This window comes from Tiliqua scincoides, chromosome 10, assembly GCF_035046505.1.
Source record: "Tiliqua scincoides isolate rTilSci1 chromosome 10, rTilSci1.hap2, whole genome shotgun sequence".
Lineage (NCBI taxonomy): Eukaryota > Metazoa > Chordata > Lepidosauria > Squamata > Scincidae > Tiliqua > Tiliqua scincoides.
The window spans coordinates 28551474-28578840 of NC_089830.1; the positions used below are offsets into that span (position 1 = coordinate 28551474).

General features: G+C 55.3%; 2 protein-coding genes across 2 annotated transcripts; one reads left to right on the forward strand and one right to left on the reverse strand.

Moving 5' to 3' along the window:
- Positions 1–4496: 4496 nt before the first annotated feature.
- Positions 4497–11605, forward strand: KLC3 (kinesin light chain 3). Its single transcript, XM_066638145.1, has 12 exons — positions 4497–4802; positions 5268–5495; positions 6209–6287; positions 7493–7718; positions 8359–8446; positions 8735–8836; positions 9264–9437; positions 9805–9904; positions 10256–10299; positions 11014–11147; positions 11248–11329; positions 11528–11605. Exons 1-12 carry the CDS (start codon positions 4497–4499, stop codon positions 11603–11605), a joined length of 1641 nt encoding a protein of 546 aa, XP_066494242.1.
- Positions 11606–12922: 1317 nt separating this feature from the next.
- ERCC2 (ERCC excision repair 2, TFIIH core complex helicase subunit) lies at positions 12923–26929 on the reverse strand. The gene is made up of 23 exons (XM_066638391.1): positions 26842–26929; positions 25383–25482; positions 24885–24962; positions 24291–24353; positions 23766–23879; positions 23195–23311; positions 21243–21359; positions 20975–21098; positions 20676–20772; positions 20073–20206; positions 19745–19913; positions 19335–19453; positions 17049–17118; positions 16695–16764; positions 16293–16394; positions 16067–16130; positions 15547–15668; positions 15065–15157; positions 14858–14930; positions 14395–14465; positions 13887–14030; positions 13632–13775; positions 12923–13229 (listed from the first exon to the last, which is right to left on the reverse strand). Exons 1-23 carry the CDS (start codon positions 26844–26846, stop codon positions 13137–13139), a joined length of 2283 nt encoding a protein of 760 aa, XP_066494488.1. The 5' UTR covers positions 26847–26929; the 3' UTR covers positions 12923–13136.
- Positions 26930–27367: the final 438 nt, after the last annotated feature.

Below are 27367 nucleotides of genomic sequence, written 5' to 3' on the forward strand. Positions count from 1 at the left end.
CCAGCACCGACAAGCCTGATGTCTGCAATCCGAACGCAGGCAAAGCGGACTCAGCAGACAGGCCACGTCAAAAGGTCAAGTTTCACAGGAGGAAGGGAGGGTGCTAATCCTTGGAATTGGCTGCAAGCAGCAAGAGGGCAGGCTGGGCTGGCATCTCGAGTGCTTCCACTCTGCCTTGTGTAGCCTTTTCGGGCTCTGGCGGAGGGTCTCCTCTGCTCTGTCTCTCTTCCTTCCCAGGCCTGCAAATGGGTACCAGCTGGTGGCCACTGGGGGCTGAGAGGGAGCGTCTCCCTCCCTGCTTGGCACCAGCACAGCCTTTGCTCCTCCCCAGTTTTTGCAACACTGACGGTGGATTTTGGAAGGTGCCTGCGGGGAGGGAGGAGGACCAGAGACCAAGACAGGGGTGCTGGTTCTGAGGAGAAGGAATGCACATGGGGAAACATCTAATGGAAACCGTGTGTGTGTGTGTGTGTGTGTGTGTGTGTGTGTGTGTGTGTGTGTGTGCGCGCACACGCGCGCGCTAACCTAAGAAGAACCCTGCTGGATCAGGCCAAAGGCCCATCCAGTCCAGCTTCCTGTATCTCACAGCGGCCCACCAGTTGCTTCAGGGAGCACAAAGGACCGCAAGACACAATCTGTGCCCTGGTGCCCTCCCTGCACCTGACATTCTGAGGTCACCCTCTTCTAAAATCAGGAGCTTCCACATACCTGTCATGGCCTGTAGCCCGTGATGGGCTTTTCCTCCAGAAATTGGTCCAATCTGTGGCTCCCAATCACTACTTTAGAGCAGGAATAAGGGAGGGTGGGGACATTACGCAACTGAGTTTCTTTACTCAGCGCGTGGTCAGTCTGTGGAACTCCTTGCCACAGGATGTGGTGCTGGCGTCTAGCCTAGACGCCTTTAAAAGGGGATTGGACGAGTTTCTGGAGGAAAAATCCATTATGGGGTACAAGCCATGATGTGTATGCGCAACCTCCTGATTTTAGGAATGGGTTAAGTCAGAATGCCAGATGTAGGGGAGAGCACCAGGACGAGGTCTCTTGTTATCTGGTGTGCTCCCTGGGGCATTTGGCGGGCCGCTGTGAGATACAGGAAGCTGGACTAGATGGGCCTATGGCCTGATCCAGTGGGGCTGTTCTTATGTTCTTATGAGTCTCATTTTTCATTGCAAATTTCATTGCTTCAAACTTTTCAGATAAGCTGCCTATAACTATTTGAAATGCATAAACATAATATACACGTGACAACTGAATAGACACGTGTGCACATTTATATACATATAATATACATGCAAACATTTCTACAGATGCCGCAGGGAGGGCACACTTTCAGACCATGAGGGCTGGGACCTTAGTTTCCCCTTCCAAAATCCACACACACACCCGGCAGAGGGGGAGGTTTTCAGGAAGCAAAATTCTGCCAGAGTCGGAACAGGAGAAGGGGGGGCGGGTCAGCAGCCCATCGAGGAATCTTCTCTGCCAATTCACTTGCAACCCCCCCCCCCGGGCGAGTCCGGGCGGCGTTGCGTCCAGAGCACTGGCCTAGGACGGGCTGGGACGCGGGTTCCAATTCCCGCTCAGCCACGAAACCCGAGCGCGCAGCATATCCATCTCTCGGCCTCGCCGACCTCCCGAGGCTGCTGGGAGGACAAGGAGGGCGGGCTGCTGCAGACCCGGCAGGGCGCGAGCACGCTTGGCGGGCGCGACCTGTTGTACAGCCGAGCGCCCCTGAGCATGTGCAGAGCGCGTCTCCCGCACTGCTGGGTCTCTTCGCCCCCCCGCCGGCTTCAGCCCCGGCACCTCTCTGGGGCTGCTTCCTTGCCAGGCGGCGCCCTTTGCAGGCGGGGGCGGGGGCAGTGACCCCCCCCGGCGCTGCTGGCCCAAGATGGAGGGCAGGGGGCGGCGCAGGCAGGTACGCCGGCCCAGATGGGCGGGGAGGAGCCGCTGCGGCTGGTGCTGCGGGGCGGGGCAGGGCTGGGTCCGGCGGCGGCGCTGCGCGGGGATCGGGGCGCGAGGTGAGACGGGGCGCCCCCGCCAGAGCCGCGGCCAGAGCCGATGGGGTGCCCGCTTGCTGGCCTGCGCGGTGGTGCTCCGCAGGGCGCTGCTGACCCGGGATGCTCCGGGGGGGGGGGATCAGGCTTTGCTGCGGAGGCAGGAGGTGGAGAGGCCCCGGGACCCCCTCCAGCAGCTCCAGCTCCCCCCAGACCTTCCGAGCCCCACCCCCCGTACGGTCGGGGGAGTCTCCGGTCTGGAGACTCCTACCTGGGACTGCGCCGCTCAGCGGAGGGTCGCTGACCTCGGGGGGGCCTCTCCCTTCCCTGCCCCCCCCCCCACAGCTCGGAAAGCAGCCGCCGGATCCTGCTGGGGATGGAGGAGCGGGGCTGCTCCGGGGCTGACCGACGGGCGAAGGTTCGGGGGCCAAGACTCGACGGGACGGGGCAGCATCAGTGGCGTAGCTAAGCGGGAGCAAAGCACTAAGTTTTGCAGGGAGCCTCCCCGCGGCGTGCAAGCGAGGCCTCTTCTCCCCTTCGCAGGGGCCGCTTGCATGCCGCCGGGAGGCTCTCTACAAAACTTAGTGCTTTGCCCCCTCTAGCTACGCCACTGGCGCCCCACTGATCTAACTGTAGCGATGGCACTCCTTGAACAAGTCTCTTAAAGCTGGAACCCAGCTGGATGTTGGGCTTTGATGGTCAGCTGTACTGGGGCAGTGGGTGGCCCCTCCCCGTGGACATGCCATACCTTTCAGGCCGCTGATGGGTGCGGGCAAGAGGTGGGCACCCAGGCTGGCCAGCCATGTGCACCCCTTGCAACTCCGACTGCCCAGCTGGGTGCTTGGGAAAAAGGACTAGTCAGCTTGGCCAGCCCAGAAGGACTTGGGGAGGGAAGACCCCTTGCCCAGTGCAGGAAGCCTGGATTGTTGGAGGTGACTGTAATTTTTGACTCATCAGGGTTAGACGGATGGGTCAAAGACCTTCCAGGGCTTGAGGCAGCCTGCCAGGTGCATCCCGTCTCCCCCTCCTCCCCCCCGCACACACACACTGGTGATGCATCAGGGTTTGTGCCTCCCTGGATTGGAGAGGGAATAGCCCCTCTAGCCTAGCCCTCTTCTTGCCACCGCACTTCCATCTGTCCCCCTCATCCTTTTTCAGGGAATGGGAGGTGGGTGCCCTAATTTGATGCCCGAGGCAACCACCTCAGTTGGCCGGATAGATGGGCCGACCCTGTTGGTAGGCTTGGTGCATGTGCGCATCTTTCGCAGGCTTATAGCAGACACGTGGGACCATGGTCAGCAACTGCTTCTGTAGGAAGGGCAATGGTGGGCCACCTCTTTCCCTGTCCTCCCACCACTTGCTTCTCTTAGCAGCTGTGGAGGGTGTTGCTGGTCTCGGGGGAGGGGGGACAGATTTGGCTCTGCAGCATCCAGTCACCAGTCCCTAATGTACAGCCGGCTTCCCAGTTCCCTGAGCATGTGCAACCCACCCTTCCCCCCCCGCCATGCGTGGGAACACCTCCTTGTCCTGCAGAAAATGGAGACTTCTGGGCTGTTTTGCTTGTTTGTGTTTGTGTATGAATTGCACCTCACCTTTTGAAGTTTCTGTTCACAAAACGTCAAGTAGAAGCATAAAAATATAACTGATATAAGTATAACTTACAATATAAGTAGAAGACCCGCTGTTGGTCATTCATCACAGCTCTTTGCAAGGGTGCAATTGCTGTCATGTCCTGAGCAGCAGCCAGCACATTGCTGGGGCTGTGCTGCGGTGCGGTCCTGGCATCGAGAGGCATCTTTGGGTGCCTGAAGATGGGCGTTCTCGAAACACACAAGCTGGTGTGCAGTTCTCACCTCTGTGCCATGCTGCGTGTGGTAGCGGGCAGGGCTTGGCTGGGGAGCACGTCACGGCTTGCTCGGTGGATGTGTCAGGCTGGCGGGACTGGTTTTGGGGAGCGTCAAGGCAGTGCGCAGCTCCCAGGGCGCACCCCTCCCAAAGTGCAAGGGAGCCAACCAGCCCCACACCAGTCCAGGTGACCTTGCTCTCCCAAGACTGCCAGGGCCCCCCAGAGCCCAAGGATCTCTCCCCTCGTCTATGAGCGCACCTGGCTGCTTGGAGAGGGTGTGTGTGGGAATTTTGGTTTGTGTCCCTAAACGCCAAAAAGAGAGTGGAATTGTCTCCAGTGGATTTAATTTGGCTGGTTTTCATGCCAGTTCTGAGATGTGAAGAATGAAATCATGATTGAGAACATGGTTTGTTCTCAGACATTCCTTGTTGCTTGCAAAAAGATATGTAGTTCAATTCTCAAAAGCTCTGTGATTTTCAAACATGTGCATGTTTCTGAGAATGCACATTGTGCCTTGCCCTCACTTCTGGGATTAGGGGAAAGGGGAGTCTCCAGCCAGCCTTGACATCTTTTTTTTTTTTTCCAGGTTCTGCAAGAGCAAAGACCCTCCCTTGGTTCTTGGCCCCCCTCTTGGTCTCTCTAGCTGGCCTGGTTGCGCCATGTCCATTGTAGTGGAACTTGGGGACAACCAATTGGAGAGGATGACGGCAGATGACATCATTGTCAACACCCGCCAGGTGATGAAGGGCCTGGAGGCCCTGCGGAGTGAGAACAAGAGCATCCATCAGCGGCTGCAGGAGGCCTTGCTCCGGGGACGGCAGCTGTTGAGCGAGAGGGAGGAGGCTGTGGCAGCAGTGGTGGATGCCGAGTCTGTGGACGTGCAGGCCCTGGAACTTCTGGAGGAGAAGCACGACCTGGTCTGCAAGAGCTTGGAAGGGATTGAGCTGGGCATTGCGGAGGCACAGGTATGGGTGGGATAGGCTGCAGTGCCTCCAGTGGTGCTGGTGGGAAGTCTTGGATTATAGACTGCCTTCAGCAACCCTGCAGCCATTGGCTGTGCTGCTGTGACATCACAGAATGTTGACAGGTGTCATGAAGGAGGTGGGAGGGTGGCTTGGCTGGGAAAAAAAAAATTCATATGGGACTGGGCTGCATGCTTAGTAGAGGGCTGTGGAGTTGTTGGCATGGAAAGTGAGAGAGCCTCTTTTCAAGAGAGTGAAGTAGGCAGTGCCAGGGAGGCAAGAAGGGGTGGCCTGTGGGGAAGGTGGCCTGTGGGGACCCTTGCAAGTTCCGTACTGTACGTGGCACGTTGCTGAGTTGACTTTTGTGGCAGTTAACGTGGAGGTTAAAGTAGGGCAAGGAGCCGCCCCTCCATGCCTGGAGGTGGGACACTGCTTGAGTTTCCGGGCTCCCTTCTCCCCTCCCCGCAGATGCTGATTGCACTGTCCTCTCACATCGGGGCTCTGGAGGCCGAAAAGCAGAAGCTGCGGGCCCAGGTGAAGCGTCTCTGCCAGGAGAACCTGTGGCTGCGGGACGAGCTGGCGGTCACCCAGCTGCGGCTGCAGCACAGTGAACAGACGGTGGCCCAGCTGGAGGAGGAGAAGAAGCACCTGGAGTTCTTGAACCAGCTCAAGCAGTTTGACCCCAGAGATGAGCAGGTGAGGACAGGGAGAGAGGGAGGGGCAGGAGGTGTGCAGTGCAGTGCAGTGCAGTGAGTGAGTGGGCACTGAATCTCCAGAAGGAGAGATGCTGGAGTTGCACCCAGTCAATCAGTCAGTCAGTCAGTCAGTCAGTCAACTTTCATGTTCTAGCCATTGGATTTGCTCAGAAGCACCCTTTGTCTCTGAGATGGTTTGTGGTGTCGTCAGAGGGGCCATCTCAGAAGCCAAAGTCCCCCCTCGGCAAGTGCCACTGCGGAGTTGGCACTTGCCGGCAGTACTTCATGGAGGGCCTTCTACAAAAACAAGTGTAACTAGAAACATCTACCCAGTTAATGAGTGGGGGGGGAGGGATATCTTTACCTTGCTAAGACTGGTTAATCTTAACAGGTAAATATTGCAACCTTTTTGCTCTCCAGTGCCAGGCGTGCTCCTTAACATGGGGCTTGCAGGACGTCTTAGGAGAGACACAAGGAAAGCTAATGTCACGCAGCTCAGCAACACTGCTTGGGACCCCGAGGGAAGCAGGATGCTGGGCTGCACAGGGGTCCAGAAGGGCTGCTCCGACCTCCTGAACTAGACGATGCCCACAGACTTCTGAGCTGGGCTTCTGGTCCAAGAAGTCTGGGAGTGCTCAGCTTCTTTCCCAAGCAGCCCCTGCGACTGGGGAAGCAGAGACCTCTACCCTTCCCTGTTACACTTCCTCTCTGCAGGTGGAGAAGGACAATGTGGACCAGCGCAAGGACAGCCTGTCTTCACTTTTCCCCAATGATGATGATGAGCAGCGGTCAGGTGTGTACCTGGTGGGGGGGTGACAGAGGTGCTGGCTAGGAGCTTTTCTGAGAAGTGGTGGAAACCAGCCAGGGATTCTGCCCAGAGAAGAGAAGTCACATGACTCAGGTGTTGCTTCAGTGCTGTGGTCAAGGACAGGTGGAGCTGGCCGCCTGGTTCACCTGGGCCTTGGAGGGGAGCCCTATCTTGGCTCCAGTGTGGCTTTTGGGGGGATGAGGAGCATGGAGTGGGGCAGGAAGCACAGAGGACGGGAGAGGAAAGGGGTGGGCAGGAGCATCGTGGGGCAGAGGCAGGAATGTGACTGGGGGGTGGCGTTTGGCCCAGGAGCCCGCAGGGGGTGCAAAGCTGAGAGCAGCACCCCCATTTGCTGGAGTGGGGAGCACAGACTACAAGGGGTTAAACATTGGACCAGCGCATTGGAGCATGAATGTGCTGCTTTTGTCCAGGCACACAATGTGAGCCAGTCAGTGTTTGTAGTGGAGAGCCCATCACACCCCATGGCCTTGAAGGATGGATAACCAATCTCTTAAGCGAGAGAACGGGTCCCATGGAGCCCCCAAACAGAGGCCACTGGGAAGCCAACAGCAAGGCACGAAGGCATAGCCCCTGCCCTGCAGTGGTGTTTGGAGAGAGGCAGCCAGGCTTGGAGATGGCACTGGCTGCCGTGCCTAAAGCTGCTGATAGACTTGCCCTTGTCCTCCTCTAGGAATGTCTCACGTTCCCTCTTGAAGGCGTAAATTCTTGCATCAGTAAATTCTAGAGGAAAGTTCTGATGACTGCACCTCACCCTTCCTCTTGTCTGTCCTGAATGTCTTGCTGGTCCATTTCCCTGGATCAGCCTGAGTTTGACACCAGAGTTTGAGGAGGGGGAAAAACTTCTCTTTACTCCCCCCGAGCAGGCATAATTTTAGGACCCCCAATTGTGCCTGCCATTGCCTTTTTCCAGACGTCCCAAATGTGGTCACTGTTCCTCAAGAGGAAGGGGCTGTGCAGCTTGGTGGTCCTTTTCTGCCCCTCCCCCAGCTCTACGCTACCCTTTCATGGCCAGAACTGTACACTGTGCTCCAAGTGTGGTCGCACCCTAGATTTGCACAAGGGGGCTGGAAGCGCGCTGGGTCCTGGGTGTTCTCCCCCTCCAGAGCTATTTGGCTGCATGCAGGGAGGTGGGCTCCATTTTCACCAGCTTTGGCTGTCCCCCCCTGCAGGGAGCCACGGCCCCAGCGCGGCAGCCTCGGCAGCGCAGCAAGGTGGCTACGAGATCCCAGCACGCCTGCGCACCCTGCACAACTTGGTCATCCAGTACGCCTCTCAAGGACGCTACGAAGTGGCCGTGCCCCTCTGCAAGCAGGCGCTGGAGGACCTGGAGAAGAGCTCTGGCCACAGCCACCCAGACGTGGCCACCATGCTCAACATCCTGGCCTTGGTGTACAGGTGAGCTGAGGGAGGCTGGGCTCCTGCGGCCTTGGTGCACAGCTTCCGTCAGGAGCTGGGCGTTTGCCTGAACTTCTTGGAAATTTGAGCAGAAGAGCCGCAGCAGCTGTGATAAGCTGGTAGGCCTGCATTCTGCTGCTGCATCCTGTGCAGGAGAAGCTCCAGCTCCGTGCTCGGAAATGAGCTCTGCCAACAGTTTAAGTTGCATGTTTTTGTGGGTGGGTGTTTTCCCCATAGGTTTGCTTGAATGCCTGTTTCGTTATTTCTGTGCATTTTCATCCTGCTTTTCTGCCAGGCAGTTGGTGCTTAACAGGCAGTACTAAGTTAAACGGCAGGCCTGCTGTCTGAATATGATGGCCATAAAGGGACCGAAAGGGGAGACAAGGATGGGAGGGCTGTGGGTCTCGCCCCAGCGTGTTTCACCATCCCAAGTGGTGGTTCTGTGCAACTGCTGGGGGTGGAGGGGTGTTGCCATCCCTTGCGGTGTCTTGAGGGATTCCAGGGGTGTGCCTCTTGGATCACAACTGCTCAGATTGCCAGTGGCAGAGCCGTGGAGCCTTCCAAAGGGCCCTCCCAAAGCTCCCACAGGCACTGTCGCCACACTGATACTTTTTACACGGTGCTGCTTCTCTCCTTGCAGGGACCAGAACAAGTACAAGGAAGCCACGGAACTGCTGAATGATGCCCTGGATATCCGGGAGCAGACCTTGGGAGTGGAACACCCTGCGGTGAGTGTTGAGAGGCTTGCAGGGGTGCTGTGGAGGCCCCCCAACCTCTGAGTGGTGGTTGTTTTTGTCCTATTGCCCCTAGTTCTCTAGGTTCTCAAGGAAATAATAAAAAGGGTCATCCTTCGAGTAGCAAAGGAGTTGTTCTTGGGGTTCCCGATGCAGGAAGTGACAGCATCTTGCTCATTGCAGACACTCTGGAGACACACTCTGGGGTGAATGTGACACTTCTCAGACCCTGGGAGGAGTGGAGAGAGGGCCAGCTAATTTCCCTCCCTTTCTTCCCTGCAGGTGGCTGCAACACTGAACAATCTGGCTGTTCTCTACGGGAAACGGGGCAAGTACAGAGAGGCAGAACCCCTGTGCAAGCGAGCGCTGGAGATCCGTGAGAAGGTAACATGGGAACAAGGTCGAGTCTACTTGGGCTTCAAGCAACAGCATGAAACTTGATACATACTATTCTACTTCAGCTAGCCAGGGTGATGGGAGAGGGGGGCACTAAGGCCCTCTGGCCACCAGGAATGCTACTTCCTCTTGAGTTCTTAGTCCTCATCAGGTGAAACCCACAAATGTGGCTCTTGTCTCTGGAAGGGCAGTTTGGTTGAGAACACAAAGCCTGCTTGACTAATTGGTAGCCTGTTCCAAGGGCTTTGATGCTCACATGTCAGGAAGTGACTATGAGGAGGCAGGGAGAAGCCCAGAGCTTAGGGGTTGTAGACGGTGTGTTTATCCTGCCCCAGCAGCTTGTCTGAGCCTGGCAAATGAGGGTGAGGATGGAGGGCAGTCCCTGAGCTGTGTCTCCCTCTCCTCCCTGGCACAGGTGCTGGGCACGGATCACCCAGACGTGGCCAAGCAGCTGAACAACTTGGCACTCCTGTGCCAGAACCAGGGCAAGTTTGAGGAGGTGGAGGAGTACTACCAGCGGGCCCTCTGCATCTACCAGACCTGTCTGGGCCCCGCCGATCCCAATGTCGCCAAAACCAAGAACAACCTGGTAGAGTGGTGGACATGATGGCGGACTTTTGGGGTGCATCTTCCACGGGGAGGACCAGGCTGCTGTCGTGCTTCAACTGGGGTGGGTCAGTTGGGATCTTCAGAACTTAGGAAGCCTGGACGACATGTGGTTCTTGTGGTCCTTAATTCCCGGTCACCATTACAGAGTGTAGGTTAATTTGTGGGAACAGGGAACCTCCTTTTCTCCATCAGAACTTAAATGGATGGACTTAGTTTTCAAGGGCTTCTTCAGTTCTTTCTGCTCTTCTCAGTCTGCCAGCTTGGCCAGCTCAGCCTTGTGGAGGGAGACTGAATTCCCTGCATGGTCTGCATCCAGGTTGTTTCTCCCCTTCCTTTCCCCCCGCCAGGCCTCCTCGTACCTGAAGCAGGGCAAATACCAGCAGGCAGAGGAGCTGTACAAGGAGATTCTCTCCTCACACGAGCCGGAGCTGGCCAGCCACAGGGGCGGTAAGGGGCCTGCGGGGGGGGGGGGTGTCTTGTGCATTTCCTCTTCGCAACAGCCTGGAGGAGCAACGAGGGAGGAGGCTGAGTACCCTCAGACGGAGCCCCAGCCCCTTGGTCCACTGGCCTGCACTGTCGACCTGGAGGGGCAGGGGGCTCTCCAGGGTCTTGGACAGAGGGAGGGTCTTGTCCCACCTCTGAGAATCTCCTTCCCCTTGGGCTGCGGGGGATTGAGCTGTGCTTGCAGAGAGCGCCTCTCATGCACTGAGCCACAGGGTGGTTGCTTTTCTTCTCAGAAGATGGGATGTCTGCCTGAATGTCTTCCTTTTCTCCCCCCCCCCACCCCCCACCTTCCAGATGAGAGCAGGATGGGAGCTGGACGAGGTGCCCAGCATGGCCAGGTATGTTGCCAACAGGGACACTCAGACCGGAGGCTTGCATGCTCCCCTAATAGGCTTCTCCAGAGCGGAAGCCTTCCGTTAGTGGGGAAGGAGGCAAGGGCCTTTGGACACGGGCTGGGCCTCCTGATCAAATCCTGCTTCTTGAAACACTGGTGTGTTCCCCAACCTGGAGTTGTCCAAACTCCTCCTCCATTTTTATCACACTCTGGCCCTGGATCCCTGGAAGTGGGAGGATGGCAAAAGTGTCCTTGCCCCACCAGAGGTACCCGGCTTCTCTACTGCTCGTGTGTGTGTACACTGTGGCACTTGGTAAAATCAATTGGCAGGAGATTCAGGACTGACAAAAAAAGACCCTTCACAAATACATAATTTTACCCATGGAACTCACTGCCAGAAGATGCAGTGGTTGTGAGTTTCTTTAGCCAAATTCGCAGGAAATAAGTCTGCCGCTGCCCGTCAGCCACGATGGCCGTCACGTACCTCCATGTTCAGAGGCAGCATATCCTGAATAGCAGCTGCTGGAGGGCAAGAGAAGCTGCTGTCTGCATGCCTTTGTTGTGGGGAAACAGAATGCTGGACTTGAGGAACTATTCGTCTGACCCAGGGACTCTGAAGGGGTTGTCTGTATGCACCTTGGGGGGGGGGCTGCCTTTATGGTGCTCCCCGCCTGCTGCCCCCATCTCAGCATCCCCTTTTTCTCTCTCGCTCTGCAAGGATGCTCTGGGCAGCCTGAGACGAAGCAGCTCCTTTTCCCGCTTCCGGGAGTCCCTCAAACGTGGCAGTGAGAAGCTGGTCTCCAAGCTCAAAGGAGAGGCGGTCCGACGCCCCACTGCCTCCCCAACCCTCGGGTAAGCGGTGTCCCTCTAGCAGCCAGAGGCACAAGCCTTGGCTGCCCATCGATGACCCCCAGGGCACACAGAGGGCTTCAAGGGTGTGTCTCCTCTGCAGAATGAAGCGGGCCACCTCCCTTAACATGTTGCATGTGGGCGAGAGGGCGGTGACAGCAGCAGCAGCAGCAGCATTGACAACGGTAAGTTGAGTGTGTCCTGCTCAGTGTGAGGTTCTCCCTCTTCTTAGGGCTACTTATTTCAATCTGGCTCAAGAGGTAGAGACTGGAGGGGAAGCAGAAGACCAGGCTGTTCCAGAGGCAGGGTGTGGAAGTGGGGTGTAGAGGTTGGAGGGAGAGGCAGGTTGGGAAGGCTGGGTCACTGTCTTCTCCTCCTCGCAGCAGCCCAGCAGGCATCTGACCGGCGCCCGCAGCCTGAGTTCCAGCACGCAGGACCTGGCATACAGCAGCCCTCCCTAGGCCTGCGCGTCTCCCCTCCTCCAGCCTGGCTCTCGCTGCTCCCAGGCTGACGACTGCTGCTTGAGCACTACTCTCTCCCCCCTCTGGTTTCCAGCTTGGCTTTCTGCAGCTGTGGCATCTGGAAGGGGGGCTCTGCTACCATGCAGAGGACAGCAGCTGGCCCCATCTCCTCCTGGGCCTCTTGGGGCTGTCAGTTCCTGCCCCTCTGAGGAGAGTCCCCTCCCAGCCAGAGATGGGCAGTGGGGATTCATGCCAAGAATGATAGCTCTTTCTCAGGAAGTTGGCAAGCGGGTGCCCCCCCCCAAAGCAGCACATAGGGGAGTTGTCCATCGTCCTCGCGGCTGCCTTAAACACTCTGCCTTGCACCAGTGCGCTTGGACTCTGCTCTCCACCAGTGGGGCAGAGGTGCTGCTGCTGCTGCTCCTGGCCAGCCAGAAGTGTCACTATTTATTCTATTTATGCAAGAGGGGTCCTGACTCCCTCCAATAAAGATGGTTGAAAAAGATGCTGAAGCTGCTCTAGCCTTATTGGAGGGGCTGCGTACGAGGGGGGGGTGGCAACATACAAGCAGCTTCCTGGGGCCATTCTTGGACAGCACAGATGCAGTGGCAACTGAAAGTCCCCCACAAGGGTTTATGGGTCAGGAAAGTCCAGGCCAAGGGCTTGGTCACCCCTAGCATCCTGCTTGTTTCAGGGGCTGCTGCCAAGCAGACAGCCATTGCCCTCCCCAGCAAGTGGCAGCCAAAGGCAGATACCCCTGAAGACGAGGCTCCTCCTAGCCAGCAGCAACACTTACAGACATTGTCAGGTTGTGGTCCTATTTTCCTGCATTCCCTTTTCATTGTAATAGGGATTTCCTTTGAAATGGCCCAGAAATGGACTTGTTTCTGGAGGAAAAATCCATTACGGGGTACAAGCCATGATGTGTATGTGCAACCTCCTGATTTTAGAAATGGGTTATGTCAGAATAACCAGGAAGAGGTCTCTTGTTGTCTGCTGTGCTCCCTGGGGCATTTGGTGGGCCACTGTGAGATACAGGAAGCTGGACTAGATGGGCCTCTGGCCTGATCCAGTGGGGCTGTTCTTATGTTCTGCTGCAACACAGTTAATTGCCCAGGAGAGTTTCAGAAGGTGACTCCTTCTCCCTTCATGAAACAAAAGCAGCGCTATGGCATATTCAGTGGCTCCCTGCACTATGGCTGCTGGTGGAGCTTTTGCACAGGTAGAGCAGCCGGGTCTTGCCTCTACAGTGCTGTTGAGACCTCTATAGGGCTCTGGAACCTCACCTGTCCAGGGGAGACAACATCCAGCCCCACATACAAAAACAGGCTTTATTGAAATCCCGATCCAAAATCTGTTGTCCATGTCCCTCTGCTGGAATCTTCTGAGCCCCAGCAGGAACACAGGGCAGTCCAGCCGCCGCCTCCTGCTGCCCGTCTCATCCACTGCTGAAGAGTTTCGCTGAAGCAGCACCATTAACAGGGGATGCTGCCTTAGTCCTCTCACCTCTGATCCAAGCAGCCCCCCCAACTCACACCTGGTGTGCGATCTCCTGCACCTTACGCAGTGTCTCCTCCGACTGCAGTTGCTCAAAGGTGAGCAGGGAGAGGCCCAGCTGGTCCTCCTGAGGAAATGAGGGAAGAACAGAGAAGGGGTGGGAGGCATGCCTCCCTTCCCAGCATGCTCAAGGGTAGGAATGGAGGCACCTTCACCATTGACGCTGTCTGTCCCGTCCCGTCCCCCCAGCGATAAGAGATGGGGTGCACAACAAGAACTCTGGAGTTTCATAGGTGGGGCTCTCCAGTGGAAAAGGCATTTTGGGGTCAGGCTTTCTGGGTAGCCACATTGTTGGGCAACAAGTGCTAAATATTTAGGTATTAACAACTTTGTTTAAAAAACACCCCACTGTAGCTGGAAGCAAACTCAGGAAAAAAAGAGGGTGGAAGCTGCCCCCCCCCCAGCAAAAGCACAGGCAAGGGGCAACTGCCCACTCTGTCTTCTACTGCCCCCATCCATCCCTGCTCACCTTGCGGAAGGGCTGGGCCATCTGGCGCAGGAAGTATTTGGCCACCTGGACGGCTTCGTCCAATGTCAGGTTGAGGTTGGCATCTGTGATGTGCTCCTGGATCCAGCGCGGAAGCTTCCCCCGTTTGTCGGCCCGAGCAAAACGCTGGTGAGGAATCCAGGAGGCGCAGCATGAGTGGCCAGGAGAAAGAGTGCCCTCAGCCACACCCGTCCCACTTCTGCCCCTCCCCGGCTCGCTCTTCCTGCCCCAGCACACCTTGTCCGCGAAGACCATCAAGCCGTAGTCCGTCTTGCCCCGGATGGCCCGGCCCACACACTGGGCTGCATGCCGCATAGCATCGAAGGTGAGAAAGTCGTTCTCCCGGATCTGGAACTGGTCCCGCAGGTACTCCAGGCGGGCCTGGGGGCAGAGCAGGGGTGAGGGGCAGAGCTTTTGCTGTTGGGGTCACTGTGCATGTGGGAGGGGGAGCAAGACCTTTTCTGCTTCTTGAAATTACAAATTCAGGTGGCTCTAAGAAGCCCGCGAGCAGAGCACAGGCAACAGTGCGCCTTCCTCCAGTCTGCCCTCAGCCCCTGGGAGCTCCACCAGGGGAAAAAGGCAGCTTCCGGCTCAGCCCAGGAGGGACTGATCTCCAGGAGACAGCGAGGCTGCCCTGCCTGCAGAGCCCCCAGAGGATCGCACAGCCCAGAAGAGGCTGCTTCTGCGTGGAGAGGCTGGCAAGGAGGAAGGAAGCCGAGTCCACACAAAGCCAAGTCAAACCCACCTTCAGGATGCGGCTCTGGGTGTAGACGTAGGGCACCCCAAACATGATGACGGCTCTGCCGTAGTGGTGCACTGCGATGTAGAAGTTGGGAGAAACAGGTCAGCAGCTTTGCTCTCTGCCACACACACCACAGCCCTGCAAGCACCCGCGCCTGGATCTCAACCCCATACAGCCAGCACTTTGGGCGTGAGCAAGAATATGCGGACAGAGTCTCGTTCTGAGCCAGACTGCGGGTCTTGTGTCTGGGCACAAGAATAGCTTATCTGATCAGAAGTGCCGCCGTAGCCAGAGGAGGTGGACGTCAAGGAGTCCCAGAAGCGCAGCACAGTGTGGCTGAAAGGCTTCTTTCCCACTGGGCTCCCTGTGGCCTTCTGCAGGGCTCCGCAGCCCCTAAGCCGCCTCCGCAAAGGTCTCCACCTGTCTGCAGCAGAGGGAGGGGGCAAGAGCAGACAGGGACACTCACCAAAGTCAATGCCTTCAGACACCTTTCCCCTGGCCACGGACAGCAGGATGGCTCCCCGGCCGTTCTCACAGGCCTGTTGTGTGCACACAAGACACAGACCCTCGTCACAAAAAAATCCCTCCTTTTAAGCGGGCACACCCTGTGCCTTTGGGGCACACCGTTTTCCAGGATTTCCAGCTGTAGCAGACCCTTTGCCCAGCCACCCACCTCCTGGTACTTCTCAAGGGCCATGCTGGTCTCGGCTCCATCCTGCGTCTCTATGAAGATGAGCTTGTTGCGCTGGATGTTTTCCAGGATTCCCTGGGGTGGGTGCAGAGAGAGAGAGAGAGAGATGAACAGGGTCACAAGAGGGCTGTGAAATGCCGACTGGTCACTCCTGATCAGAGCCGGGAAGAGGGAGCAAAACACGGAGGTGAGATGCAAGAACTACACAGGGGAGGCTTGCAGCAAACAAGAATTTGGCTCTTTCCGGAAGGAGGGGGCTGCAGAAGAGCCTTTCCTGCTGCCCCCCCCCGAGACACTCTACTCCTAGTTCTCACTGTGGGCCCCCTCCCAAGATGCAAACCTCTCTGGTCCTGCTGAGTCTGGAAACTGTTCCCGCAGCAGAAAGACAAGGCAGGCACCAACTTCCTATCCCAGCTAAGAACCTGCTCTGTTTCCCCGCTTCCTCCAGCCACACGCACACCCACCTGCTCGTACCAGGATGCCACAATGTTCTCCATGTACTGGTAGCTGGTGAAAAAGGCCACGATGCCGTCTGGGACAATGGCCGACATCTCCAGCAGCAGGTTGCCATAGTTCCGGATGACAGCTGCCAAAACACCACAACTGTTTCGGGGGGGGGGGGGGATAGCATATTTCCGTCCCAGCCACCCCCAGGGCCCAGGCCATCTCCCCAGATCTCCCAAAATCTGCCTGCAGGTAGGGAGCAAAAAGGTGCCAAGAACCTAAGACCAGGTGCTAAAACGGGGAAGCTCACGGGAGCATTTCAACAAGCCTCATCTGTGAAAGAAGCCAGCCCAGGCAGTGTGGCCTCCTCCCAAGGAGGCTGGGAATACAAGCCCACCCATTGGGTCACAGCGCTCTTCTTGCGCAGCGCAGAGTGAATGTTTCCCCCCTTCACCAGGGACCAGAGGCGGCTCTGGGCCTAGAGCCCCTCCCCCTGCACCTTCTTGCAAAGGTCCCTTGCACTGCCAGGGGAGGCCTTACCAATGTCTTCGCGGGTCTCAAACTTGGAGCTGATGGCCACCTGGTCGTTCCCTCTCCCCACAATCTGGGAGAAAAGAGGGGGCGCAGGGAAAGGGTCTGGTCAGGGGCTCAGCCAGCCAATTGAGAGGAGCAGTTGCAGCAAGCCTGCAAGAGGCCCTCTCCTGGTAAACTAGCCCCATGGCTAGGCTGGCAGGATCCCCCTCCCTGGTCCTTTCCCTGAGCTCACCATTGGGCAGAGACAGGTTCTGGCAAGGGTCATGGTGAAGGTGGCCATGGTGACGGGCCTGAAGTCCAGGATCTTGGGGTAGATGTCCAGTGGCGACAGGGTCTGCGGCAGAGAAAGGAGGGTGCTTACTGGACGACATGGTGCCGCAGTCACACCCCAGGTAGACAAACAAGGACTGCTGTCTATAGGGAGAGGCAGAGCTGAAGAGGATAATAATAATATAATAATAATAATAATAATAATAATAATAATAATAATAATAATAATAAAACTTTATTTTTATCCCGCCCTTCTCCCAAAAAGGGACCCAAAAAGGATGGAGGTTTGCCGTCACCTACACCAGCACCCCCACCAAGGGGCACACCCCCGAGAGAGGCTGGGTTCCTGCCTGGGTTCACTTACTCCTGAGGTGATAATGACCGACTGGAATCGCTCAAAGACAGGCTTGATGGCGATGGAGGCATCCATGCAGCTTGAGAAAAAAGGGGGCAGTGGCTTGAGGACAGGAGCCTTGCGCAGTCACCTCGCCTGGCTTGGCCCGACCCAAACACAGGATGGAACCAACATCCCCCCTCCCCGCACAGGAATTGCACTGTCACAGCCTACTCCACCAACAGCCCAATCAAGAGCTGCTAGCCATGACAGATGCATGGAGCCTCCAGACCTCGGAGGAGGCGACCTTATGCTGGAGATATATATCGGCTCCCAGCTTCAACTGTCTTCTCTTGTGGGGGCTACAGGTCACACGATCCTTACCTGAAGTGCAGGATTGGGTTGGTGATTGTGGGTGTCCGGTCATCGAAGGGCTCTATGATGATGGTGAAACCTGGAACCAGAGAAGACAGGGGCAGCCAGGTGAGAAGGGCTGCCTCGGAGACCAAGCCAGAGGACCACAGAGGGTCCGACCTGCATTCTCCATCTGTGCCCAAAAACCAGGGAGCCAAATCCTAGTGGTAGATCCCAGAGAGATCTTTTTTCAATTACCAAAAAAAAAAAAAAAATTATAAGAAGCAGGTTTCTAGTCCTCAATGCTGCAAGGGGAAAAAGGTCCATTTTCAAGAGCCAGGCAGAGTTTGCTGACAGTTTGCAGGTCAGCAGAGATTTTTTTTGCTGCTGCTACTCTTTTATGTGTTAACTGGGTCTACGTTAAACTAAGTTTCCTCATTTGCGCTTTACGTTGCTTAAGATTTTTCTTTCCCCCAGAAAGGTAATTTGAAAATTTTATCAACAAAAAGCAAAACAGGAGTTGTAGAATAAACTGTCCACACAGCACTGACCCAAACCTCTCCTCGCCCTCACCCTGGGAAGGGATCCCTCACTCAGCGACATTCCTCATTGTGCTTCTGAGGCCTGCTTGGGAACGGAGTGCCCAATGACAGGGCCTGATCCACCACAGAAACCTCCCAGGCAACAAGAGCTACTCCAGATCTCGCCAGCAAGCGTCAGACACTTCCCAGCAGGCTTACAAACCAGAAGTTTGTTGTGGCTGGAGCTTCTCTGGAGAGCGAAGGGAGCATATGGCTTCTGGGGTCTGCTAAGGCTGGGTTTGTGCAGTATGCTAGTTTACCACCCAGTGCTCAGAGAAGCCATGAGGTGACCCTAATGCTTATTAAGAGGTATCAAAACAGGAATGCAAGATGGGCACTGCTGGATCAGACCAAGGCGGAGTCCCATCAGGCCAGCAACGGCCAGCCAGATGCCTCCAGGAGGCACAAGGGCAATAGCTTCCTACACCGTTGCCCCCCCCCCAGTAGCTGGTATTCAGGGTCACACTGCCCCTGCACACTGAGCCATCCACAGCCCTCTGATCCTCTACAAATTTGTGCAACTGCTCTCAAAGTCAGCTGAACTAGTGGCCACCACCGCATCCTGTGGCAGTGAGTTCCACAGGAATCCCTGGCAACTGTAAGGGTACCTCAGCAGACAGACAAACTGAGGTGCAAAGTGCAGCAGGAGCTGGCATGAGGAAAAATGGTCTCTGGCCTGCAGCTTTTAACATGTGGGTTGGACAAGGCCCCAGACACTAGGAGAGAAGAGAAGCCTCCCCCCCCCCGCCACCCAAGGAGGAGAAATTAAGCTTCTTAAAGGCGGCAGGACTGACTTGGCCTTGGGGCTAAGCACTTAAGAGACTTATGCAGTATTTATACGCTGTGGTCACATCAGACACACACAGGCAGAGCCCTTCTCCTCACAGCCTGGCGAAGAGCCGCAGTGGTCCTTGGCCCAAAGCCATTTGCCTGGGGAGGAGAGGGCTGTCTGGACAGGGCAAACCCACCATCAGGGCCAAATGCAGAGGCAAACATCCTGCTGGTTTCCAAGGGACGCACCTGACAACAGTGGTCCGAAGTCACTTACCAGGCTGACAGCAGTGGAATCCCCCTGCCAGCTCTCCCCTCCTGCCCCGGTCTCCAGAGAGAGTCTTGAGAACCAGCAGGAGCCTGGCAGGTGGAGCTCAGTCTGAGCCAGGGCAGGTTCAGAAACCTCCACTCCCTGAGTACAGCGGGCAAGTCCATGACGCAAGGGGGGGGGGGGAACCAGGGTGACCCCATGCTTGGCCTTTCCGTGGAATCGCAGCCCCTCCCCCATGACCTGCTTGGAGTTTCATGCTGCTGCTTCTGACGGAAAGGGTCAGGCAAGCATCCCTCCCATACTCCAAAGGAAATGCGAAGACTAGGAGCAGGTTCTGCACTCTTCTGCTGACGAAAATGCTCCCAGTTCCTGCCACTGGACGTCCCACAGCCTGACTCTGTGGGGCTTTGAACACCCCTCCCCCCTTTTCTAAACTTGTGAACATCCTTCCTCAGAAGGGCAAAGGGTTTCGGCATGTATTTACAGTTCTTATTTACGGTCCTCTGGTTGCACCCTCAGTGGTTGCCATAACAGTCACCTGCAGATCCCAGGCCTAAACTGCAGGGCTGCCCCTTGCTCACGTGAAACATGCCCACAAATGTCAGTGCGGGCATTAAAAACACACCTGCACCCCCTGGGGGGGTAGGCTTGTGCGGGACACAAGCTGCTCTCTGCAGCAGGGGACTCTCTTACCCTTGGAGTAGGTGCTGACCAACGTGGCAAAGTTAGAAATGAGCGTGATAGGTGAGAAGTCGGAGATGTCGGCAATCTCCAGCGTGCGAAGGAGGGAGCGGAGTCGCTCGGCACAGAACCTGGGAGGGGGGCGACAGGATGCGTCATCAAGCAGGGCAGCTTCCCCACTACCTATGCTGGCTGTCCTGAAGGGGCACCACCTCTGCAGCATACCTCCCACCACCAGAGAGTCCCACAGATCCCACTGCACAAGGCAGAGCTGCTCCTGCCTGTCGGTGACCCCAAGTTCCATAACTAAGAGGCAGAGAAACGGCATCTTCGCCCCCCCCATTTAGTTCTGGACAGAAGCAGCTGCAAATCAAGTGGGGAGTCCCAGCCAGGAAGACTCTCGCCTCGCAGCCCCCACTCACCGGAGAGGCTTGCGCTCGATGCAGACCTTCTCAAAGACGTCCTTCAGGAACGAGGGGGGGCTCTCCTGGACCACGTGGTGGACCCGCAGGCGGGATTTCAGGTACTCCAGAAAGCGTTTCAGGAAGCCTACAAAGTGCTCCGCCGTCCGGATGTTCCCTGGCACAGCCTCTGCCAGGGGGCGGCACGAGAGACACGGGTCACTGCCACGGCCCCTGCCCAGCCACTGCCCTCAGCAGACGCCGGCACCGGGGCAGGGTGAGATCCCAAGGCCCCACATTTACACAGAGAGGGCAACACTGCTAGGCAGACATAAAAACACAAGCGTGCCTTGGAGAACCTCGTCTGGTAACACCGGGTTGGCCAAATAGACATCCGTCTCCCGGGCGACATTGGCCTCCCGCAGTCCCTCCACCAGGCGCCGATACTCCTCCTTCAGCTTCTGGGCATCCGTTTCCTTGATGCTGAAAAGGGAGGGAGGTGCCAATGTCAACCAGGGCACAGCAAACGGAGAGGTGTCTGTGCACAGAGGCAGGGAGGGTGTGCGCAAGTCTTGGGAGACTGCAGAACACTTGCAGGACATTTGCAGCACCACCTAAACAGTCCAAATCCCCCCCAGCATCTCAATTATTCTAGTCCTTTTGACTGAAAGCGCATGAGGAATGCCAGCCGGTCCAATGAGCCGGAAGGAGCATGATTTAGGGGGGCCAAAGGGAAGGCTGCAATACCCCACATAGGCTCCTTGTCCCATCCTGCCATTTCACCAGTTGGAATAAATCGTGTAAAAGGAGAACATGCAGAGCAGTTCAATTTGCATAAAATGAACCCAGCACCACATTCAGACGATCTTCACGTGGATGTTCAAGGCCTCCTTTCCTAAGACCATAACGGGGGAGGGGAGGGGAGAATAAGGGACACGGTCGCGTCACTCACTTCTGGATGGCGGCTTGCAGGGTGGCCACATTCCCCTGGCAGCGATCCAGCGTCTTACGTGTGATGTTGACCCCCATGGAATCAATGCAGACATTGTCTGTGGGTCAAGAGAAGGCAGGGAAATGGGGCAAAGGGCAGTTTCCAAGCAGGATTATTACTTATGCAAACATTTTGAAAGCTGCTTCATGCTATCGGAATCGTCACGGCACCATGTGGCAATGAGTTCCACAGTCTGGTTGTGTGAGAAAGGGCAATCCACACATCAGGCTGGGCTGTTTGCCCACCATCCTTCCACGTACCAATATTGTGTGCCTCGTCAAAGACAACCACGGATTTCCTGGCCAACTCCTTGGAAACCAAGTCAGCAATCTTAGGGTCGAGGAGGTAGTGGTAGCTGTACACCACAATGTTGGCATGAAGGATCTAACCCGACATGGAAGGAGAGAGAGAGAGAGAGAGAGTGAAGCTGACACACACACCACGGAGCATCTACCTGGGAGAAGAGGCTGCATCCACAGGACTCTGGACACAACGTATCTTATGACTGACTTTTGTACAGCCACATACCGAATATCGAGCAAGGAAATAGGGACACCAGCCCTTCTGCCGTCCATAGGCCTTCAAATCATCCAGGTTGTATACTCCATACGGAAGGGGCACCTGGTGCCCATGGGCATCAAACTCCTGTTAGGGGAAGAGAAGCAGCCTTCAGAAAGCGCTAACCGCTCTGCCCCTCTTGGTCCCCACTTGCATGGTGGATACTTCCGACTAGAGTAGACTGTCCAGAATCACAGTGTGGGATCATTCCCAGGGCTACTTCACACCAGCCAGCAGGTCAGCACTGCCAATAGTGAATCCAAGTAGAACAGAGACAGTTATTAGGAAGTATGCAGGAATGACAATCGCATCTGTGGGGAGCCAGGATCAGAAAGATGATCTCTCCCACCAGATTCATCTCACAGCTCCCTGACGCCTTGAGGCCCAGAGGGAGGTGGCTCCAGGGCAGGGCCTCTCCCACAATGGAACCAAAGCTTTGGACCTGCCCTCCAGGGGTGGGGTGCAGGGAATGGATAGAGTGGATACAGAGACGCTCTTTTCCTTCTCACACACCAGAACCAGGGGGCATTCGCTAAAATTGAGTGTTGAGAGAGTTAGGACAAACAAAAGAAAATATTTCTTTACTCAGCATGTCTGTGGAACTCCTTGCCACAGGATGTGGTGATGGCATCTGGCCTGGATGCCTTTAAAAGGGGATTGGACAAGTTTCTGGAGGAAAAGTCCATCATGGGTTACAAGTCATGAAGTGTAACGTGCAACCTCCTGATTTTACAAGTAGCCTACCTCAGAATGCCAGATGAAAGGGAGGGCACCAGGATGTGGGTCTCTTGTGTGCTCCCAGAGGCATTTGGTGAGCCAATGTCAGACACAGGAAGTTGGACTAGATGGGCCCTTGGCCTGATCCAGCAGGGCTCTTATGTTCTTATGGGGTGGGGGGAACACAATTACAATCTGCCTCCTCCTCACTTTCCTCATGTGTTTGTTCACTCACAAGATTCCAAAGACTTGTCACTTTTACCCACGAGGGACACCTTGTTTTGTTGGCACTTAAGAAATAAATATTCCTTCCATGTCCCTCCACAGGAGACAGGATGCAACCCTTTCATCCTTTCACAGGGCGTTTGGGCCTCCAGGCTGCTGTTCTGGCTTTGCTTTCCTGCTGCAGGCCTCAGCTTGCTATTCCGTAATTGCTGTTTCATTTTGTGGTGCTTTAGCATGAGGTGGAGGGGGAAAGATGTTTTTAATCTCAGAAATAATCCCAAATAGCATTTCCAGGAATCTTGGGGTGATCAGATACTGGGCATTTCACCGGCTTTGCAGAAGATATTGTCACAGGATGGTCTGCAAGGGGTGGGCAAAAGGATTCCTGGCTCCCAACTCACTATTCCAGCAACAGCAAACACAAAAAGCTCTCCCCCATTAGATTTCTAGAATCCCTGATCTGCAGTAACTTAGGTGTAGATCAGGTCACCCCAGTGCACAGCTTATGGAGGCCACGGGCTCCACCCCTTCAAGTGCCATGACGCAGAGGCTCTAGCCAGCAGATCCCTGGAATTCTAATCAAAAGCCACAGCAGGTCCTGCAGGCCTGAATCTGTCCATGCTTGACTAGAAGGCCGCCATGCCTTCCTAGCACCACCAGGTTCCTTGCCTGTGCCTGTTCCCTTTTCCTCTCCTCCTGCAACCAGCCCAGCTTCCATTGTGCTCTCACCTCCATCTTTCATAAAAACACTGGCGGGGGGGCATGCAGACTAAAAGTAAAGAGGAAACCCTCCCCCCCACCTTTCACCAGGCAATAGGGGGTAAACAAAGCCCCAAAGGCAAGAGTTCAGTTGCCTGAAGTTGCAGGCTGATGCTCCAGGTGCCTCTGGCCTCTGCCTGTCCAAGGTGATCCAACATGCTGGAGGTGGAGCTCACCTGTACACCCCCCCCCCCATTCTCTTCACCCACAGCACCCCTTACCTCAAAGAAGCAGCAAGAAGGAACGCTGTCATCCTGTTGGTGCTGCACCCGCACATAGGAGGCCGTCAGGCTGAAGCACTTCCCATCCACCTCCTTCCCAAAGCGCAGGGTGCTCACCTAAGACAAGAAATGGGGTCAAGCCCCTCCCCCCAGAGGTTTGGGCTAAGGGATGCACAGCCAAGGAAACAATGTCTCCACAGACATTGAGGGATACATGAGACACTGAGGTACACAGACATCATGTATTGAGGGATACACGAGTCTCTTCCGGTGTCAATTGCTAACACCTTGCACCCCCTCCCTTCTAGACAAAAGCAGCTGCTTCTCAGAACAGGCAGCTTCGGGGCTTGTGGCAGCCCAAGAAAGAGTGTGGCGTAGCAGTCAGAGGGTTGGAACCAAACCAAAATAGTTCCAAGGCCCTGCCCAGCTACCCAGCACAGGACAAGTCAGGCCATGGAGAACAATGCCCCAGGACACTGTCCTACACAAATCCATTTGAAATGACAGGGCACTATGCAAAAGTGAGACTCCTGCATCACTCAGGGCAGCTGGGGGCTCAGGTCTCTCTCACCTCCGGGTGGATGCACAGGTTCTTCCGGGAGCTGAGCGCCAGGCCCAGGAAGGGCAATTTCTCCCCTGTCTGTTTCTCGTGGAAATCCAGAAGTTTGCGCAACTCCTCAATGACCTGGGAAAAAACTCAGCTGCCAGGGCCAAGGCCTCCACATCACTCCCCCAGGGCCGGCCCATCCATGAGGCCAAGTGAGGCAACTGCCTCAGGAGGCAGACTGGGCGGAATGGGGTACCCCAATTTCAGTTGCTCCTCCTCCTTCTCGGAATCAGAAGGGGAAATACTGAATGAAAGGGAACTACCAGAAAGGCTCGAGTCCACCACCCTTCTCTCCTCCACATATTTATGAATTCAAGGAATAGGAGGAAGAGCAGTGGAAGCAGCAACTGGTAGGACCAAGAAGCAGTCCTGTGTACTACTCCCACTCCTGGCAGCCAACCAAGACCACCCTGCAGACCCCAAGTGCCCAGATGAGACCAGTGAGGCTCAGGCCAGGCAAAAGCTCTCCCTGTGACCCATCCCAATTACCTTCTCAATCTCTGGCACGGTTCTAGAGCAGTAGATGAGCTTGGTGACCTCCAAGGGGAAGGCCTGGAGAAAATAAAAGAGTGCTCTTAGTTTGGCCGGCTCCTTTTGGGTGGGGTGGTATTGAGAAGCAGAAGGGGCTCAGTCTTTGGGAACCCACAGGACAGCCACAAGCCCCATCTGTGGTGAACTGGCGCTGTGATCGCTGCAGACACTACACACAGAACCAGCTTGGAAAAGCAGGATGTGTTTTCCTCTGGAACCGATGACAAAACTGAGACTGAGAGTTTTACAGAACATAGCACACTTCTAATTTTTGCACGATTAGATATTGTTACTGTCCACCCATCAAAAAGAAATTATTTCCATAGAATAATATATTATTTTGTGGTAGGTGCAGAGTTCACAGAAAAGAGAAACACCAAATTGTAGAATGAGATGCTTAACAATTCTGAATGCATTTGTGTTTTCCTTTAGCTGCTTTGTAAATCACCAGATTCAAAGATGTATTTTTTTAATATATTTCGGATATATGATCTTGGGGTTTACTTAACAGAGTCACACATGACACCTGTCCTGCGTCTGTTGGATACTCACACGCTGATAGGCCACGATGAGAGACAAGAGGGAGATGGTTTTTCCAGTGCCCGAGGGCATCTCCAACACACCATGGCCCTGGCAGAGAAAAACAGAAGGGCAATATCACGGGCAGGCACCTTTGTGGGCTCCTTCATGGGCCACTTCCTCTCCTTCCCCATTCCAAGGCTCAGGGACAGCTTTAATTCCTGGAAGGCAGCATCAAGCATCCCAGATTCCTAGCACTAGAAGCCTTTTTACAGACCCGCCTCCAACTCCAAGTGAGGTACCGTGAGAGGTTCCCCTGCAATTCTTCACCCCTGTTTGTGTACAGAAGAAGCTCTTATTCCCATTTAATTTGAGCACAAAATAACATCCTCTTCGCTAATATCAGTCCAGGGGCCAAGCTGCTGGGGAGTGCTGATGGCACAGTTCAGCCACTGAGCGCAACCAGACTGGCCCTACAATAGATGTGGGCTCCGGCCAGAGTACCCCAAGTAAGCCCTGCTTCTGCCACACCTTGGCATCCAGCGTCCTCTTGAGCTCCAGCATATATGAATACTGCTCAGGGTAGATGTAGTCGTACGGAAAATAGACAAGCAAGCCATCTATGTTCAACCTGCAGAGAGAAAAGGGCATCAGGAAAAAAAAGAGGAGTCCCGCAAAAGGAGGCCATGCTGTGACTGGTGGAAAGGTTGAAAGGTTGCAACAAGGCCCGAGAAAGGGGAAAGGAAGAGCCCCTTCCACCTGAGTGGAAGGGGCTCCAGCATATACGAATCCTGCTCAGTGGTCTCCTGGTGCAATTGGAGCCAATATGTGCTCCACCTGATGGGTGGCCAAGGTGGCTGATTCCCCAGGAAGTGTGCAAGGATGTGCCCAAATGTACAGCCCATTCGCCAAATGAAGCTTGCTTCCAAATAACAGGGATATGTTGATCCACTGCAACTGCTGCCACTGCGGGAGGTTGTAAGCACTCTAAACCCGGGCGCAAATGCTCGCCCACCTCCTATGGCGGCGCTTTTCGAAGGACTCCAGCAGGGAGGCTCTGCCTCACCTACCTCGCATATGCCCCTGACACACACACTCCTGTAACCCAATTACAAGGCCAACACACATTTTGCTGACTTAAAAGTCAAAGTAGAACAGGGTAGAACAGGATTACTGGGTGTCTTTGGGGTGCTGATTCCAAACAGTGCATCGGTTTTACCCCATCACATCTAGTTTCAGAGACACCGGCATAGCTTCATTAGCGCAGTGGTTCTCAAACTTTTAGCACCGGGACCCACTTTTTAGAATGAGAATCTGTCAGGACCCACCAGAAGAGATGTCATAACCAGAAGTGACATCATCAAGCAGAAAAATGTTTTAACAATCCTAGGCTGCTATCCTACCCACACTTACCAGGAATAAGTCTCATTTACTATTGTTGTTAAAAGTACAGAGGTCTAACGTTTTCCCAAATGCAGTCACATATGGGGCAGCATCAAGTCTAATATTTTTAAAATAGAATATTGAAATGAATAGGGACCCACCTGAAATTGGTTCGCGACCATCCTAGTGAGTCCTGACCCGCAGTTTTGAGAATCACTGCATTAGTGAATGGGTCAAGCAAGGAGCTTCCTCGTGAGGAAGCCTAAGCCGTGGCCTTCTCACGAGGAAGCTGCTCGAACCATTCACTATGCCAAGTCTCCACACCAGAAGCGAAGGGGCAGAATAGATGCCATTCTTGGAATCAGAGCCCCAAGTTCGTATAAAGCCACCAGCCCCCCCAACCCAGCAAATGCCCCCAATGCAAGCCCAGACCCCACTGATCTGCACTGAATGATCCCCACTTCTCCCCCCTGCATTTGCCTTTTGCCCTCCAAATTGCCCCCCTCCACTCAACCCCCCTCCAAATACCCTTCTCTAGTTCCCCAGGGGCAGCCCCCTCCCTATTGCCCACAATGGTACTTCCCAGTTGCCTCCCCCCGCCACTCACTTCATGGTTCCTTCCAGCTGACAACCCCATTGGCCGCTGCTGCCACACTTAAAGTGCAGTTTTCATTCCGGTCCTCCTTCGACTGACGCGCGTCGCTACTGGCCAGACAGCACATAGCTCTGATTGGCTACCAGGCAAAGGAGTAAGCCCCGCCCACCCATACCTAGCAGTTCATTTGACTTTTTACAGTGTTCGTCTGCACTACGCGCAGACATCATAAGCAGCTTGGGAGCTGGACGTGCAGAGCAAAGGCTAGGCAGGAGTAGTCGAGCCCAGAGTAAATGTGGCTTTAGGACACCTGGATAGGACACTTTCATCTGGGGGGGGGGACTGGGCAGGTGCCATGCAGGGTGGGGGGGAAGGAGGCTCAGCTGTTGAAGGAGCACTGGAGAAAGGAGAAAATGATGCTTGAGGACTAACAGCCCAATCCTATGCATGTTTACTCAGAAGTAAGCCCCATTAGAGTCAATGGAGCTTACTCCCAGGAAAGTGTGGATAGGACTGGGCTGTAAGGCAACAATCCTAT